Source organism: Indicator indicator, chromosome 9, assembly GCF_027791375.1.
Source record: "Indicator indicator isolate 239-I01 chromosome 9, UM_Iind_1.1, whole genome shotgun sequence".
In the NCBI taxonomy this organism is placed as follows: domain Eukaryota; kingdom Metazoa; phylum Chordata; class Aves; order Piciformes; family Indicatoridae; genus Indicator; species Indicator indicator.
This window is the reverse complement of record NC_072018.1, coordinates 30,081,620-30,101,064: the sequence shown is the minus strand read 5'-3', so window position 1 is coordinate 30,101,064 and position 19,445 is coordinate 30,081,620. Positions and strand designations below refer to the sequence as shown.

The window sequence follows — 19,445 nt, the reverse complement described above, 5'->3', positions numbered from 1 at the left end:
TTCAGACTCACAAAATGGTAGGGCTTGGAAGGGAACTCTGGAGATCGTCTAGTCCAAGTCCCCTGCCAAAGCAGGGTCACCTAGAGCAGGTTGTACAGAATTGTGGCCAGCCAGGTTTGGAATGTCTCCAGAGAAGAAGACTCCACAACCTCTCTGGGCAGCCTGGTCCAGAGCTCTGGCAACCTCACAGGAAAGAAGTTTTTCCTTATGTTCAGGTGGAACTTGCTGTGTTCCATCTTGTACCTGTTGTCTTTTGTCCTGTTGCTGGGCACCACTGAAAAGACACTGGCCTAAATTTAGTCTGTGTCTTCCGGAGAAGTGTCTTGGGTTTAGGAGCTGGAGAAACCAATTTTGATGGTGGGCCAGCTATGGCACATGGCAGGAGGGAATTTGTGGTGGGTATGGATGGGAAAATTGATAGTAAATGAGAATTAGACCCAAAGAGAATGAAGAAAATTTTCAAGTTAGGAAAGGGATAGTTAGGAGAACATCAGAATTTTTTGTTCAAGAGCTGGAATTGGTAAAACAGGCTAGTTGCAGAGCAAGGGAAAGAAATGCTAAGAGAGGTAAGGAAAAAATACCAGACCTGAGTATAAAGGGAGAATTCAAGAATACAGAGAGGCTGATGGGATGAAGACCAGCTCAGTGACAGCCCTGCTAATGAGTTCAGAAATTTGAAGTAGGACTCAGATCAAACGAAGAGTTGATGCCAGTGAACATATAGATGAGGAGTTGGAGGATGAGTAATAAGTGTGGAGGATGAATGTGAATGCTGCAGGAAGAAAAATGGGAGCTGGGTATATGGGCTGGTGGGGAAGAGGTGACAGATCACATTGATGTGGAGAAGGATTAGACCTGTGTTGTTTTAAAGAGAAGAAAGTATGGGAAAGGAGAGAAGAAGGAATCAGAAAAGCCTGTGTTAGAGAGGTGCAGAGGGTCCTCACTGCCATCTGAGACTAGACAGCAGACAAAAAGACCTGTGTGAAGGAGGCAGCTGTGGAGCTGATGCCTGGCTGAGCGATTGCTGTGCCTTTCAGAAAATGGAGCTGCGGGGAACAAGAGTAGAGAGGTTGTGGATCACTGTGACACATTTCAAGATGGAATGGTAAACAGCTATACTCTTCCTTTTACCTTCTCCTCTGCCTTTCTCAATGCTTTATAATTTATTTGGAAAAGATCTTTTGTCTTAAATAGGAAAGAATTGAGGGTAAAAACAACCCAGAGCCCTGCACTGGTGAACATAAGTATTCTGCAGGCAATGATTCCTTCTTTCCTGGAGATTCAGCTGGATAGTATATTCTCTAGGTCCTAGCTTAAAATTTTATAACATGTTTTGGAGTTATTAAACCAACTGATTTATGTGATCTGCTGTATAAATGTTAGTCCATGCTTGTAAATATTTAGACACTTCTACTACATAAAATTAATGTGAGGGCAAAGGGTGGAATCAAGTGGAGAGCATCTGTTGTGTTCTTGAACAGTGTAAAGCTGTTGATGAGCAGCAGTTGTGCTCTTTTATGCAGTATTCTCCTAATGTGCATTGTCTTCTTTGACTTTTTGGGACAATGACACCTGCAGCATCTCAAGGATTCTTTATACTTTTGATTTTTGTGTGTAAGTTTGGGGAAAATAGGTTTAGTTATTGTGGTTCTAACCTCCTTTCTATCCACATGCTTTTCTGTCTAGGGAAAGGTAGGACAAAAAGGAACCAAGCTGACTTTAGAAGGAGGTCTAAGCACCTTGCCTTCCTTACCAGTTGATATATTAAATACAGGGGCTTCTCCTGGGAAGATAATAACTTGCTGATTGTGCTGACTGTGTACTAAAAATACTGGGTGCTTCTTCAAGTTGAACAGGTAATTACAGTTTCAAGAGTAACATTGCTTTTGTCCCTTATGACCTATTGATTGCAGAGTGTTTCCTGCCTCTTCCATCCAGCAGCTAGGATGCCCATCAATTACTCTTTTACAAGCATATTTAGGTTTTCAAAGTTGGGTGTGTCTGTGTGTAGGAACTGCTAGAGTTTTATTAAGAATTATCCAAAACCACAATTTATCGATATATTAGATAGATTGTGTATTAGATAGATGGTATATTAGATAGATCTTTCATTACATATACATGTATGTTCTTTTTTCAAGTAAACCATAGAAGTGTTTTGGTAGGAAGGTCATCGAGGCCAACTATTAAACCAGCACTGCCAAGTTCATCACTAAACCATGGCCCTCACTACCACATCTACACATCTTTTAAATCCCTTAAAGGACGATGACTCCCAACACTTCCCTGGGCAGCCTGTTCCAGTGCTTGATGATCCTTTGGGGGAAGAAATTGTTCCTCATGTCCAACCTAAACTGCCCCTGGCACACCTCAAGGACACTTCTTGTCCTATCACTTGTTCCTTGAGAGAAGAGACTGACCCCCATCTTGTTCCAGCCATCTTCCAGGAAGTGAGTGAGAAGATCTTCCCTGAACCTCCTTTTCTCTAAGCTAAACAACCCCAGTTTTCTCAGCCACTCCTCAAAGGACTTGACCTCTAGGCCCTTTGCCAGCTCTGCTGCCCTTCTTTGGCCACACTCCAGCCCCTCAATGTCCTTTTTGCAGTACATGGCAAGTGTGTGGCTTTTTGCCAGCCTTCTTCATGAAGGTTATTACAATTCCTGTTTTCAAACAATGTGGATGTACCAGTCCTGTGTGCCGGTTAAGTTTTGCTTCTCCAGTCCTTTCCTCTTAGTACCTCTTTTTTTACCTATTATTGATTCTTTATATAGCCTCAGAGGATTTCCTTTCTACTTCAGCTCTCTCTACCCCATCCCACATATGGGAAAACGCTGTGAGGGGGATGCTCTGCTTCCTCCTACCACCCATGTGGTTGTGCCAGGAGTGTCAGGTACTGTACCCACACTGCTGCTTATTGTTGGCAAATGCAAGCTTTACAGATAAGACCAATTTGCAATGCCTCACGTAGCAGGTGGTCGGAGAAAATAATTAGAATAATAGCTAGAATAAATCAAGGACTCAGCGGGAATAATGGAATTGTTACCAGAGCAGACACCTCATTCTGTGGAACACGATAAACACTCAGCTTCCCTGTTGTAGCACGAGAGAGATGAGGTGACTCTAGGGGTAAATGCTTGGGATGATTCATGAATCACACTTGCCAACAGGGCTATCAAGCAGAACTTCGGATTTAAGGAAAACTTTAGGAGGCTAAAGAATTCCCAGGACGCTCTTAGTAATTCCTTGTTCTGTTTCTGCTGAGCCGCTGAGTGGCAATAGTATAATCAACAAACTTTATCTGCTCTTGAGTAAATATCACTAAGCTAGTAACATATTTATTAATGGAGAACATCATGCTATGTTTGCCTTTATTTTAATGGTCTTTGCCTAAGCAAGGTTTACTGTAGCTGTTCCTCTTGGTCCTCTGGGAGGGATGGATGTTACACTCATCTCAAACAACTTTAAAGATGAAACAAATCTGGGGAGCAGAAGAAAGGGCAAGAAACAGGAAGGAGAGCCAGAATATTAGAAAATCCATGTGTGGGGCAAGTGTCCTAGCAAGTTGTTGGCAGGACCCTCCAGCTCTGAAGGCATGTGGGAGCTGATGGATGCTGCCCAGAAGCATCTTAGAGGCCTTTAGTTGCTGAGAAGCTCATTTTCCTTGGAGAGATTCCTGAGGAGGTCCTGTGGCTTCACTGTGACCATCTGAGGTCTTGTATAAATAAAATGTTGAGGGTAAAAGCACAGACAGGACCATTTAATGTTCAGTAATGGAGACAACTATCAGATTGAAGAAATCTTTGTCTCAATTCAGCAGAGCCATTCTTCTGTTCTTAAAATAAAATGCAATCGTTGAATTAATTTAGTCTGGTAAAAATTCCTTTCCTTACAGTCATGTGTCAGACTAGGGATTTTTTTTTTTCTGAAAGAATTGCAAAATAAGCATTTCCCAGAAATAGGCTAATTTTAGTGACATGACTGATGAATCTGTGATCCCAGTTTTAAGTTATGCAGAGGGCTACAGCCTTCTTGGGTGTGTGGAACACAAGACAGGAAAGTACTGATCAAGTAATGCAGTGGGTAATTTTTGCAATGTGTTTGATGTTGTTGTAAAACTTTAAATACCATTGTATCACTTTTAGCTGTAAATAAGGAGAGAGTTTTCCTGAGGCCTCTCATTTTTATCAGGGAGATGAAATTCACAATGAAACTAATATATTGCACCTCTATCAGGAGCTTTTAATAACTGTAATAAAAGGCAATTAAACTGCTGATCCACATTGATTTTTTTTTTTTTACTCTTTTGGGAAGACAATTATCTGTGTTTTAAAATACAGCTCTGAAATGTTTAGTGGGGTAAATGATTTTCCTTTCAACTCCTACTAAATATCTCATTGAAACACTATTACTGGCAGGTAGCCAGCATTACCTCTGAAAATTTGTCTCTTTTCTTTTCATGGGCCCATTTACAGAAGCAGATTAGGTGGTATTTAATGATCAGTCCTCCAGTTAGTAGAGCTTCTCTTGGAGTCTTAGTAAACATAAAGGCTAAAAAGCTCTTCACTTTGGAAAGTTATAGTTTCATGAACTCTGGCCAACACCATGGTAATTCTTATGTTAATGAGAAGCATGGTAGTAAGGAACTGGCTATTTTTAGAAACTATTTTCACAGATAATTACACTTGTATTTCAGTAGATAAAATATGTAGATAAAGCCCCAGTGTGTGCCCACTTCTGCAGATGGTTGAATTGTATGCACAAAGCTGCTCTCCCTCTCCAGTGTCTGTGTGGAAATAACTTCTGTTTGCTTCCTGAATGAGTTTGCTGTAGCTCTGGATGTGATTCCTGTAAAGCAGGTCAGAGTTCTCTCTGGATATGTGCAACATAGGAAGGAAGTAGAAGTTGAATGAGAGTCACAGCATGGTTGGGATTAGAAAGGACCAATGGAGATCATCTAGCCCAAGCCCCTTGCTAAAGTAAGTTCACTTAGATTGACCAGAATCATGTCCAGGCAGGTTTGTAATATCTCTAGATGAGACTTCACAACCTCTCTGGGCATCCTCAACCAGGGCTCCAGCATCCTCACAGGAAAGTGTTTCTTCACGTTCAGATGAAACCTCCTAGATTCCAGCTTGTGCCTCTTGTCATGTTGCTTGGTCCCACTGTAAAAAGTCTGGCCCCATCCTCTTGCCCCTCACCCTTCAGATTCTAATCAGCATTGAGAAGATCTCCTCTCACTCTGCTCTTCCACAGCCTAAACAGCCCCAGGTCATAGAATCATAGAATTGTAGGATCATAGGATGGTCTGGGTTGGAAGGGACTAGATCCAAAGGTCACCTAGTCCAAGCCCCTCTGCAGTAAGCAGGGGCATCCTCAACTAGATCAGGTTGCCCTCAGCCTTTCCTTGCCAGAGGGATGCTCCAGTCCCCTCAGCATCTTCAGAGCCCTCAGTGTGACAGTGTACATCAGAACAGCTGAATCACTTGAACAGTACAGGTGAAACTAATAATGCCTTATCTTTTGGGCATCTGTGTGTAACCTGGATAGGTGTGACAGTCTGAAGCAGCAGATGCAGAGGGTGGGGGTTCAGTAGCAGTGTGATCTTTGCTATGTTACATTGTACTGTGTAGAAACAGTACCATATCGCTGTGCTGTTAGGGTGGACATGATAAATTGCATGGCTGTATGGAAAACTGCATTGATTACGGGCCTTGGATTGCTTCCTTTGTCTTTGTGAATTGGTGTTTTGTCCTCACACACGTTTTCCTCCAGCATGCCAGCCATAAACGTTACAATAATTACAGTCACTACCTTTAAAAGAGCCTCCCATTCAGAAAACCCATCTGCTAAAGCTACAGTAGAGACCCTTTTTCTGCCTGAACTAGAAGATCGTTTCTGTGCTTAACAATCCCCAGATCACTCTGGATTGCATAGGTTCATACTTTCATGTTTTAGGTGATGGTTTTTCGTACCAGCATTCAGAAGTTGTTTGCTGGGGCTCTGTCACTAAAGCCCCTTGCTGCTGAAGTTGATAATGAGCATATGGCTGAGAGCATAGAGCCAAATGGAAAGGAGTGCAGGAATATAAAGGGATGTGCCTTGGATAGAGAGTGCAAATTTGCCAGGCATTTAGACAAAGAGATCATCTTTCAGCAAAAGATGTGTTTTAGCACAAATGATTATCAGCTACTGAATGCCTGTCATGAGAGTGGATAAACCATGATGTCCAAGTGAAATTTCGGAGGCTTTAGTTGTTGGGTTTGTTTGGTTTGTGGGTTTTTGTCGTTTTTTTTTCCTAATTAAAAAAAGATACTGGAAAAAAAAGCACAGTGGTTTTGCTGTGAACATAAATGAGAGAAGCTTTTGCAAAGCTGCATGGGGTGAGAGAAAGCACATGGCTGTATTGATGCTCCTTATGGAGACGCCTGATGAAGAAGGATTAGATTATCAAAAACATTGTAGAGTTGCTGGTCTCAATGTTTTTGAAGGTAGAATACATGCTTTACAGGGATATGTGCTGCAAAAATGGTGTGCTTAAGACAATGAAAAATGCTCTTTTTCCTGTACTTAGCCCTTGTGGAAAGCTGACCCTTCCAGAAAGATAGAGACCAGAGTTCTGTGCTTGGTAAAAGTGAAGGTGAAACTTCACAGCAAATTGATTGAGGTATTCTCCTGGGTTTCTCCGAAACTGCGTAATAAATGGAGACTCACTTGGAGCACCTGCAAGACAAAGCAGATGGGGCTGCTTGGTGCAGTGAGCACAATCTGGAGAGATTTGTCTGTGTTTGGGTAGAGCACAGGTTCAGGAGTCAAAACCACTCTCCAAGGTCATGCTGCTGATGCCCAAGGCCTCTTAACAAATCTTAAATATCTCTTCTTATTATCAAGTTCTATTATAGCAACGGTGGACTGTCACAGACTTAGGATCCCCTTGCACTAAGTTCTGTGCAAACTTGGAGATAACAACTATCCAACAGTGTTAGACAGGAGGCAACCTGTATGTCCTGATGGTCCAGGGACAAAAAGAGACCATAGGAGGGGTGGAAAATGATCTTTGAGGTCTCTTCCAACCTTCTTGATTCTATGATTCTATGTTCCCTCCTTGTCCAGGAGCAGCAGGTTCCTATACCATGTAAAGCATTCAGGTACTTGTGACACTGAGGTGAATAGCTTCAGTAAGTAACTTGCTGAAGACAGCTTCGCATCTTTGACTAAATGCTCCTGTCACTTAGTTTTTCTCTACGTAAAGTCACACTTGGTCACAAGTGGTTTTCCCTAGGATTCAGTACTGTTTTGTTTGCTATCTTTATCAGTGATCTGGATGAGAGGATCGAGGGCACTCTCAGTGAGTTTGCAGACACCACCAAATTGGGTGGGAGTGTTGATCTGCTTGAGGGTAGGGAGGCTCTACAGAAGGATCTGGACAGGCTTGACTGATAGGCCAGAGCCAAAGGCAGGGGTTCAACAAAGCTGTGTATCAAGTCCTGCACTTGGGTCACAACAATCCCCTTCAGTGCTTCAGGCTTGGGGAAGAGTGGCTGGAAAGTTGCCTGGTGAAAAAATGCTTGGGGAAGTTAGTCTACAGCCAAATGAATATGAGCCAGTGGTGTGTTCAGGTGGCCAAGAAAGTCAAAGATGTACTGGCTTGGATCAGGAATAGTGTGGCCAGCAGGACTAGGGCAGGGATCGTCATCCTGTACTAAGCACTGGTGAGGCCACACCTCAAATACCATGTTCAGTCTTGGCCCCTCTCTCCAAGCAGGACATTGTGGTGCTGGAGTATGTTCAAAGAAGGGCAACAAAGGTGGTGAAGGGTGTAGAGCACAAGTCTTGTGAGGAGCAGCTGAGGGAACTGGGGAAGTTGCCATGCTGTGCTGTGTTCGCATCAGACATCACCAATTCAGCAAGAAGATTTACTAACTGCACTGTAAAGCCACTCCACCAAAGAACATTTGGATGGACAGAAAGTGTTGCTCTTTGAGGACAGATGACACCTGATGGACCTCAGAAGCAGTGCTGTTTGAAACAAGTAATACCAAAATACCATCTTTATACAAACCCAAGGCAACTGTGGGAATTGGCCTGGGTTATATTAGAAAAATTTTACTAATTCTCTGTATTTCACATAAGTGTCAGGGGAGGACCTCTTAAAGAGTGGGTGTTGCAGGCAGTCAGCAGAACAGCAAGCTCCAGCTTGCTGCAGGTGAACAGAGGCTGTTTGGTTCCCTTTCATAGAGGGCTGATCTGCCTCATTGCTGAGTGGTGTGTTGCATTCATGTCCACGTGTTTGTGTTCATGTGGGGATCTTCTCAATGCTTGTGATTATATGAAGGGTGTGGGTCAAGAGGATGGGCTGAGACTCTTTCCAGTGGTGCCCAGAGAAAGGACAAGGGGAAATAGGCACAAAATGGAATCCGGGAGGTTCCATCTGAAGATGAGGAAAAGCTTCTTTCTTGTGAGAGACCAGGCTGCCCTGAGAGGTTGTGGAGTCTCCTTCTCTTGAGAGATTCCAAACCCTCTCTGACATGGTCCTGGACAACCTGCTTTGGGTGACCCTGCTTTAGCAGGAGGGTTGGACTAGATGATCCCCAAATGTTCCTTCCAACTCCCACTGTCATGGGATTGTGTGTGCTTTGTTGGCTTTGCAATTGTGTATGCAATCACATATGTGTACAACATATACGTGCTCAAAATACGCATCACAGTAAATATGATTATTTTCCACCGTTTCCTTCATTTTCATGATTTTTTTCATCATTTTCACTATGTAAGTAACCTGATCAAAAGCCATCTAATTTATCATGAGTCAGAGTCTGCAAACAGATGGGGTTCAGAGCAGCTAACAGTAGTATCTTACAGTCTTCTGAGAACTTAATAGGAAGTCTGAAGTCACGTAATGGAAAGGTTGATGCTGAGTGACTTCAAAATGACCACTTCTCAGCTTGCTGTCAGCACTTGCCATTTCCCTGCTTCCCTGGTGACAACTGGTGCTTGCCGATGTGCGTGTTCCAAAGGCAGGAAAAAGGCACCATTTAGCCTATCCTTCTTGGTCAGTTGGCCATTGTTAGTACCAGTGACTGCAGATCCTGTCATTATATTTTGATTAGACTTGCATTTACAAGAAGGAGGGGAAAATGCAAATTCAGAATTAAAACAGAGCCAGGTTTTTTGAGCCACAAGCGTCTGTTAATGCATGTAATTAAACTACTAAGTGGTTGTTCGTTCCCTGTAGAGTTGGAAGTGTCACTCAATGCTGGAGCTTTCAAGTGCTACCAGTATTCGTGGTTATAAATAATACAGCTGATGGAGATAAGGAGTGCTGTAATGTGGAGAGTCAAGATAACGTTCATCTTAATGTAGTTGGGGATTAATTTAATCATCTATTTAATGCAGGGACTGTAGTAAAGGAACCAATTCAAGTATCAGGTTGAATAGCACCTGATTGCTGGTGGACAGCCATTAAAAAACACGTTTTGATGACCTTTATTTTTAACAAATCCTGGCATTTTAGTAAATAATTGTTTAAAGTTACTACATTTACCCTATAACTTGATATCTCCTCAAACAGTTGAATATCCTGAAAGCAAGATTAAAGGTGGCGACCAAACCTTTGATCTGTAAAAGGTGGAAGTGGAATCCCATAAAAGAATATTTTTCTATTTTTGGAGAGCTGCAGCTTTTGGGTGTCTTCAAAACATCTTCTTAATGTCTTCTATACTTACCGTGGTCAGTAAAATCTGATTAAGGACATAACCTTTTAATATTGGCCATTTTCTGCTGTTACCGAACTTGAAAATGGGATCTAATCACTGTGTGGTCTCCTAATGATCACAAATCATTTGACCTTTTTATTACAACTCTGAACAGATATGTGGGTGGCTAAAAGGTTGTCTATCTAAAATGGTTATTGCAAACACACATGAAAATGAAATATTTGAATTCAGGACTCTTGATTCACAGACTCCCAGAATGGTAGAAATCAGAAGGGACCTCTGGAGATCATCCAGTCCAACCACCCTGCTAAACTAGAGTCACCCAGAGCAGGTTGCACAGGCTTGCTTCCAGGCTGGTTTGGAATCTCTCCAGAGAAGGAGACTCCACAATCTGTCTGGGCAGCCTGGTCCAGTGCTTCAGCACCCTCATAGGAAAGAATTTTTTCTTCATGTTCAGGTGGAACCTCCTGTTTTCGAGTTCAAGCCCATTCCCCCTTGTCCTATCAGTAAGCACCACTGGTTTTGGTTCATATAATGTTACACTGACCTTTGCTTTTCAACTCATGTCTGTTTTCTTGGACAGCAATTCCTAGAGCAATTGGTGGGACTTGGACAAAAGGATTCCATTGAGCACTTTGCCATGTCTGCTCTGACAGAAAAATCAGTGTCTTCTTGGCATCTAAACAATTGATTTTACACCCACTGGACCCTGATTATTCATAGTGCAGTGAGTTTATGAGATGGTGGATGAATGGATCCTGTAGATGCCATTAGCTTTAATAACAGGGAACTTCTCCAACAAAGGCATATGCTACTAAATCAATTACTGTTCTCATAAAGCATGTTAGCAGCTAACTTGTATAACCTTGTAGTCTGAATGTGTGCTGATGGCATCTTACTAAGATTCATTGTTTGTGATGCACAGAGCAGCTGTTCCTCCAAGTCAAGTGTATTTGATGGAGCTCAGGTGAAACAAAAAAAAAATAAATTCCATGATTCTCTGGCTGCTTGTCATATTATTTGCTGTGGAAAAGTATTCAACTCTTCTCTAATACCACATAAAGTAATACTGGGCAAAGTTATAAAAAGTGTTATTGCAGGGCATGAAAAGGCCTGTGTTTGTGAACTTGCAGATTATTTAGGTGTCAGCTGATCTGAATTGACCTTTTAAAAAAAATATAGAATTATAGAATGGTTTGAATGGGAAGAGACCTATAAAGGTAATTTGCTCCTCTCCCCTTGCAGTTTGCAGGGACACCTTCAACTGGATCAGGCTGCTCACAGCTATGTCCAACCTGATCTGGAATGCTTCCAGGGCTGAGGCATCTACCACCTCCCTGGGCAACCTGGGCCAGCGTGTCACCATCCTCACTTTAAAATTCCTTTCTTAGATCTAGTCTAAATCTGCAAGTAACGGACTACATTAACCTCTCATGTCTCCTCCATTGTCCATGCACACAAACTGTACTCTAGCATCTATTGTTATTGTATGAGATATTAAGTGCCAGTTGGCTTGCGGTCTTTAGAGGAGAGAGAACTTCAAAGGAAATTGCTTCAGTAGCTTTGAAGTTGTTTGTGCTTCCATTTGGAATATTTATGTGCTACACTGTGTCCTCAAGTGATTCACAAAGACTAGAAATACCTAAGGATGCTTCCTCTCTAGGTCATTCTCAGCCTCTGACTTCACAGTGCATTAGCAGACATGGATTTAAGCCCTGACTGAGCGCTTGCTAGAGCTGATGTAAAGCCTCCTGTGGACTCTGGTGATGCTACAAATGTCTCTGCAACAAGTGTTGGTTTGGGGTTTGAATTTGTTTTGGCAGTAAACTGTTATGAATGTTTTTATCAGTCAAAGACACCTTTTAAGGTGTCTAATTAAAAAAAAGAAAATGCTACAATTCCTACTAAAGCTTGGCATGTGTTAGTGTTTTATAGTCCCTTTGTTTCATGAGAGACTTAATCAAAAGAGTTTGTAAATGGGAAAAGGTTAAGCCTTTAAATATTGGGATTTACAGAAACTTTCAAGTTTACAGCTGGAGAAGGAGGTTCAGGAAAACAAGGAGACACTGCTTGGTAATATTGTTTGGAATGAACGACTTTTGAAAAAAATTAAAACTTGAGGAATATTCTGAGAGGTAGTTTAAGACATAAATGGGAGAATATGTAAATTTTTAGTGTCAGCATTGCTGAAATATGAAGTAGCCTTATCAGCTAGCTCAATGTATTGATGTAAAATGTGCATTGTGGGTGAAGTGGCAAAATGCATGATGTGATTAGAAACCTTAACTTCTGCCCTTGCCTTTGACTGTTGGATGGCTTTAACCTTAGTGCTGCGTTGATGCCTGCCTTTAATCTGCAATGTAAATCAGGGAATGTTTAAATATTCTGACTGGTGAATCATATGTGCTTTTGTGTTCAGTATCAGTGCGAATATTAATACATAACCTTACTGGAAGCCTTTTTTTTTTTTTTTTGCCAGAGTGGTGTATTTACCATTCTGTATCTCGCTGGGGAAGCATCATTGCTTCCTTAATGTCATTCTCTTCCGCAGCGCCACTTGGCCATAGAACTCCTCTCATCAGAACAATCGCCTCTTACTCCATTTTCTGATTCCTTCTTTTACAGTTGTTTTGGTTTACATTAAAGAATCTTTAACCACCCACAAAAGATGGATGACTCCCCTTTTTATTTGTTCCAGGACAATAGGATTCTGAATTCTTTTTCTGTCCCTGCACTACCTCATGTGCTGTATGACTCTGGGTACCTTATGTGCTTTATGATTCTGGGTTCTCCCACCTGCTTCAGCTGGCTGGTGTGAAAGAGTTTAGTGATTTACTTATTTCTAATCCCATGTTGTCTCTCAAGCATCAGATGCACACAAGGGTCAGCACAGGAGAAGTGTTGAGTGGTCAGCCAAGATCAGAGCCTGTCTGCCTTCTCTGACAGCTGCCAGCAATAGCATTGCCCTATAAAGTCAAACTGAACCCTTGGAACAGAGGGAAGGGCACACACTTCTATCAGCTGCATTGGCCCCCTCACTGCAGGAAGTACATTCAGGGGCTGGGGTGTGTCCAAGGAAGAGTGACAAAGCTTGTGAAGGGTCTAGAGCACAAGTCTTCTACAGAGCATCTGAGGCAACTGGAGTTGTTTAGCCTGAAGAAACGGAGGCTGAGGGGAGAACTTCTTTCTCCCTGAAAGCAGGTTGGAACAAGGTGGGGGTCATTCTCTTCTCTTGAGGAACAAGCAACAGGACAAGAGGAAGTGGCAACATGGGATGTTTAGGTTGGACAATAGGAAACATTTCTTCACAGAAGGAGTTGTCAAGGCTTCTAACAGACTGTCCAGGGCAGTGGTGGAGTCATCATCCCTGAAGAGACTGAGAAGATGTGTAGATATGGTGCTAAGAGACGTGGCTTCACAGTATTGATTTAATGGTTGGACTTCATGATCTTGAAGGTCTTTTCCCCCCACAATGATTCCATAATCAAGCAGACACAATGTCTTCTTGCTGTCACACGTGGACAGATCCTGTTTCTGACCTTGAATCCCTGCTGGGAGTTTGTGCTCAATCCTTGGGGGTCCCTTCCAACTTGAGATATTGTGCTGGTTTGGGGCCAGACAGATCCTCTCTTGCCTCGAAAGGGACAAAAGAATGAGACTCACACAAACGGATTGGAGAGTGATGGAAAGTTTAAATGGAAAAGCAATTGGTGAAGCTACAAAAAAAACTACAAACTACAAAGCATAGTGACAAAGAGTATCCCAAAGCGTACAGAACCCCTCACAGAATTCCCAAAGGCTTCCCAATCCTTCCCTTCTTCCCACCTGAGGGTAAACCCAAAACCCCCAGGGCTCTTTCTTCCCCCTCCCGCTGCTAGGCAAGTCTCAGGCTGGCCAGGTCTGAGACTGCCCCCCCCTCCATTCTCCTCCTGGCATTAGGCCTAGACAGGCCTAAGAGGCCTTGAGGATACTCCCCCGGCATTACCCGATAAGAGAGGACATCTCCCGTGGGAGCAGAGAGGGAAGAAAGAGGAAGAGAATGACTTTGCAGATGGCCTTATAGGGTGCAGGACTTACGGGTAGAAATACGTCGTTTCCTGTGTCCACCCCTGTGGGTGGGCACCCAGGACACCAGAGGTGTATCTCATGCAGCAGTGGCAGGGGGCACCCAGCCTAAACTGCCACAGATATTCTGTGATTCTTCAATGGTGCTCAGTGGAAGGTCCCTAACCCAGCCCAACACTGAAACAAAGGGAAAGTGCTCTCCCCAAAATGCATGTTGTGTTCTGTCACATTAGTGAGGTGAGTCATCATGGTCACAGGTCCATCAGGAATCAGCTCCCACAAGGTTGGGAGCAGGATGGCAGAGCTGGAGGTGTGGGCAGGGAGCCATCACATCTGTTGCCTGTGAAGCTGCAGTACAAACCAGCCCAGAATGCTTCCAGATAAGTCATTTATGTCCTGTGCTCAGAGGTGATGACAGTGGTTTTGTTATTTCTTGGAGCTGGCAGGAGAATAATTATTTTCCCTCATGGGGTGGCCACGTAAGGTTTGTGATGATCTAGGGTGTTCATAGAGTGCATGAACAGTCCTGAGGAAAGGAGGAGACTGACCTTTTATCTACACATACTCCAGAGTGAGCTCCTTGAAACTGGCCTTCACAGTCATCTGTTTTTATCTGCCTTTGGCCATCTTTGTTGTAAAATGTTCACTTTATAGATAGTGCAGCTTAATGGGATACAAGGTGTTTTACCTGTCTGGGGGAGTTACCTTGTGTCTTGGATGCTCTTTGGGGAGAAATGAATTAGTTGTTCTGTGTGGAGGCTGAGGGTAAGGAATCTGGGTCTCACTTTCTGCATGAAACAAATTGTTTAGCAGTTCTACAACAAAATGATCTTGATGAGGAATGTGCTTAGATGGGGTTCTCTCAGCAGCAGCAGCTTTTCGCACAACTGCTTTGCAAAGCTGCAGATAACTCATGGAGTGAGTTGATCCGAGTTAACCCTGTAAAATGTAAAACTAATACTTCCCTGTTGTGTTGGATTTCTTTTATGGGACCATCTGGGGCTTTCTGCTCCTTCAGCCAGCAGTGGTGCTAGGATGGTGATGGCTGAAGCTTCATCAGACCAGGAATGTAGGATTTGACAGTTAATTTTGCAGCAGCATTGTGGACTTAGGATTGTTCAGACTGGAGAAGAAAATGCTTTGGGGAGACCTTATTCTGGCCTTTCAGTATTTAAACAGGCCTGTAAGAAAGATGAGGACAATCTTTTTAAACAGGCCTTTTACAACAAAACAAGGGGTGATGGTTTTAAACTATAAGAGGGGAGGATGGAAGGAAGAAATTCTTCATGCTTGAAAGTGGTGAGGCACAGGTCTAGGTTGCTTGTAGAGGTGGTTGATATCCCATCCCTGCAAATGTTCCAGGTCAGGCTGGATGGGGCTCTGAGCAACCTGCTCTACTGAAGATGTCCCTGCACACTGTAGAGGGGTTGGAGTAAATGACCTTTTGAAGGTCCTTTCCTACCCAAACCATTCTATGATTCGTATGACTTTGTCCATGGTCCAGATCTCGTTTTGTCTTTTAAATTGTTTCAGTTTTCCCTGACTCACTGTGAAGACAAATATAAAGGAAAGAGATATTTGAAGTGGCATCTTTCTTCAGCTGGATTAACTCTCTGTTCTGTTTTTTCTGTAGCTGCATAGCAGGTCAGGTAGCACAGGAGTGTGGGTGTGCAGCGCAGAGGCTGCCAGAGCTGGCCCCAGGCTTAGGTAGGGAGTCTGCCAGAAACAGACTGGGCTGATGTGGTCGTGCCATTCCTCTGACCTGGTCGCCTCTTCCTATTGTTGTCCTGGGTCTAGCCTGCATTCAGGTCTGTACAGATCCATTTTGATGTGCTTAAACTAGCAGCAAACCCATTTGCTGTTTTTTATTGGATTAAAGTATGGTTTTATGAAGTACAGTGAAACAGCAGAGCTGCTTGGAGCTGCCCAAGTGGGGACAACCCACTCCCAGCAGGCTGCTTGTGGTGCCTTATTCCAATATTAGTACTTAGTGGAGACTCCAGAAGCTGGCTTAGCACACAGCAGTGATAGGAAATGTAGCAAAATCATAGAATCACAGAATGATTTGGGTGGGAAGGGATGTCCAAAATCATCTAGTCAACACCCCCTTGCAGTCAGAGGGGACACCTTCAACTACATCAGGTTGCTCAGAGCCCAGTCCAACGTGACCTGGAATGGTTCCAGGAATGGAGCACATACCACCTCTGTGGGCAACCTGGGCCACTGTTTCTGCACTCTCATTTCTTCCTTCTTCTAGTTGAAAACCATCAGCCCTTGTCCTGTCACAACAGGACCTGCTAAAATATCTGTCCCTGTCTTTCTTGTTGGCCCCTTTAAGTACTGAAAGGCTACAATAAGGTCTTCCCAGAGCCTTCTCTTCTCCAGGACGAACAACCTCAACTCTCTCAGCCTGTCCTCACAGCAGAGAGGTTCCAGCCTTCACATCATTTTTGTGGCCTCCTCTGGACCTGCTTCAACAGGTCCATGTCCCTCCTCTGCTGAGGACCCCGGAGCTGGACGCAGCACTCTGTGTGGGGTCTCACCAGAATGGAGCAGAGGGGCAGGATCCCCTCCCTTGACCCTGTGTCCATGCTCCTTTGCTTCTTTGAATGCTGTCCAGGACACAGTTGGCTTCTGTGTTGTGAGCGCACATTGCTGTTCCATGTCTAGCTTTTCATCCACCAGCATCCCCAAGTCCTCCATAGGGCTGCTCTTCATCCCATTATCCCCCAGCCTGCACTGATACCAGGGGTTGTCCCCACCCAGGTGTAGGACCCTGTACTTGGCCCTGTTGAACCTCATCAGATTCCCATGAGCCCACTTCTGAAGCTTGACTGAGTAGGTCTGGGCCTCATGAATGTGTTGAAGCACTTCATCAGAGTGCTGGTGAGTACCAAAACTAGTGCAGCAACTAGTGCTGGGAACACTGTAGCCTGATCTTAATTCAGCTTAACAAATTTTCTGTGTTTTTATTGTCCTTCATTCAGGTTCCCTTGCCTGGTGTGTTTTGGTTGGGGTTTTTTGCAGGTTGGGGTTTTTTTTGGTTTGTTTTTGTAAGTGGCATTGTTTGAATCTCCTTTGCTGAAATTTTATCTGCAAAACCCCATGTGATTGTTGTGTAGTGGGAGCCAGTACTCTTCATGCAGTTCTTTGCTGGGATTTAGTCACAGGAATTAGCAGGAGGTGCAGTTTGTCCTCCTGTTCTCCAGAATTGCTCAGAAGATCATTGTTGAATAAATCTGTTTTTTCTCATTGCTATTCAAATGATGTGTCCCAGACACATTGATTAATCTCTAAATGTGTTTTGCTGAGATTGAAGATAAGTACACTCATTCCTATTATTCCTGTTCTGAACTGAGTCTGTTACAATAAATGGTGCCATATCTATTGAATTCATGCTGAAAGGTAGAAAAAAGAGAGGTACAGATTTGACTTGCAGCATTGTCATGTGGATTTTTTTTCCTTTGGTAGCCTTCTCTTTCAACCTAGTACATACTCTTTTTATTGAAAAAAAAAAATACCCTAAACTGATAAATGCTGGCAACTCAGTGTAAGCCAGTAATTCTTATAACATACTTACAACTGCCTTTTACCAAATCTATTAAAATTAGGGCACTGAAGCCCCAGGAAATGCAGTTTGTTTTGCCCTGACTTGCAGGTTCTTTTGTTCCATTTTGCAGGAGTTTTTTGAGAATCCTGCTTTTCGCCCGGATGGGATGAAGCTCTATCCTACACTAGTGATCCGTGGCACTGGTCTCTATGAGCTCTGGAAGACTGGAAGATACAAGAGCTACCCTCCCAGCACTCTTGTGGATTTGGTGTCCAGAATCCTGGCCCTTGTCCCACCGTGGACACGCGTGTACCGTGTTCAGAGGTAATTTTCTGTGGTGAGCCTTGTATGTTTATTTATTGTATATGTTATTATATTTATTTATTGCACTTGGAGGGAGTCTTACTTTAATTACAGCAAGGTCTGACTCAGCCTTTTAGTACTTTTCAGCCTTACTCATGAATGCACTAAAGGTTTTTAAACTGCTTCTTATGGGAAAGCTATTTAAATTGAACTGCCTCTTCAATGCACCCAGGAAACTCAAGATTTCAGGAGGCCTCTTTTTCCTTCCCAGCCAGGCAAGATCACAGGATGCAGCACACATAGTAGTTTAATGATATTGACTGGTTATTCACAGAATCACAGAAATATTCTGTTTGGAAAAGACCCTCGGGATCACCAAGTCCAACTGATAAACCTACTCTACAAGGTTCATCCCTAAACCATATCCCCAAGCACCACATCCAAACCACACTTAAACACATCCAGGGGTGGTGACTCAACCACCTCCAAATTGCCTCTTGGCTGTGGATGAAGTTTCTTTATTGCAGGAGCTGTGTCATTTCTTTGGCTGTAGAGACTTCCTTTCTTTCCCCATGTGTGTTTCACAAGCATGCTCTGGTTGTGCCATTACTTCCAGCACTCACCTCCCAGGATGGTAGGTCATACTTCCATTTAGCACTGTGTTTTCAGTCCAAATTCCTCCTCAGATTATTTTCATTGTGTTATCTCCTAAATCTGTGTGATGACAGGAAAGGAGGCAATAGTGTACTTGCCTGTTCTAGCATGAGCAGAAAATACTCAATTGGCTTCCAGCTACATGATCTGGAAAGCAGGCCAATGCATATTAGCTCTTGAAGAGTGTGCAGAATGAGAAAGCCTTCTGCATTAGACCTCACCTGCCTGGACATCTCTAGGACATGTCTACTGGAGAGTGCAGCATAGGCTATAAACATCATGAGGGGGCTGGAGCATCTCTGACACGGAAAAGCTGAGACACCTGGAGCTGCTGAGCCTGCAGAAGAGCAGACTGAGAGGGGGATCTTCTCAATGCTGATCAATAGCTAAAGGGCAGGGATCAAGAGGATGGGCTCAGACTCTTCAGTGGTGTCCAGCAACAGAACAGCGGGCAACGGGCACAAACTGGAACCCAGGAGGTTCGATCTGAACATGAGGAAAAACGTTTCCTGTGAGGGTGCTGGAGCCCTGGACCAGGCTGCCCAGAGAATTTACAGAGTCCACTTCTCTGGAGAGATTTTGAATCCACCTTTTCATCTCCCCACAGCCTGCTGCCACAAGTCTCCATCTTTCACATTTTACATTTCAGGCTCAATTTCCACAATGCTTTCAGATCCAGCTTGTTCCCTGGGTAGCAGTTTGTCCTGAGCTCTCTGCATACTGACTGGCCGACTGCTGTGTGCATTCAGGTTATGCAGCAAACACAACCAGAAGCTGTCTCTGTGGGTCTAGAGGAGGCCTCCTGTGATGACAAGCTGAGAGATCTGGGATTTTTCACCCTGGAGAAGAGCAGGCTCTGGGAAGACCTTATTGCAGCTTTTCAGTACTTAAAGGGGGCTATAAGAAAGATGGGGCAGACGTTTTATCAGGGCCTATTGTGACAGGACAAGGGGTGATGGTTTTAAACTAGAAGAGGGGAGACTGAGACTTAGATAGAAGGAAGAAATTTTTTACACTGAGGGTAGTGAAACAGGGGCCAAGGTTGCCCAGAGAGGTGTTAGGTGCTCCATCCCTGGAACCACTGCAGGCCAGTTGGACAGGGCTCTGGGCAACCTGCTGTAGTTGAAGCTGTCCCTTCTCACTGCAGGGCAGTTGGGTTA

At 43.7% G+C, this 19,445-nt stretch overlaps 1 protein-coding gene across 1 annotated transcript in view; it reads left to right on the top strand.

Moving 5' to 3' along the window:
• Positions 1–19,445, top strand: part of ELP3 (elongator acetyltransferase complex subunit 3) — a 113,306-nt gene that overhangs the window by 54,170 nt on the left and 39,691 nt on the right. The window contains exon 10 of the mRNA XM_054383687.1: positions 17,459–17,652. Coding sequence (XP_054239662.1) covers positions 17,459–17,652 — 194 coding nt within the window. The remainder of the gene's footprint in view (positions 1–17,458; positions 17,653–19,445) is intronic.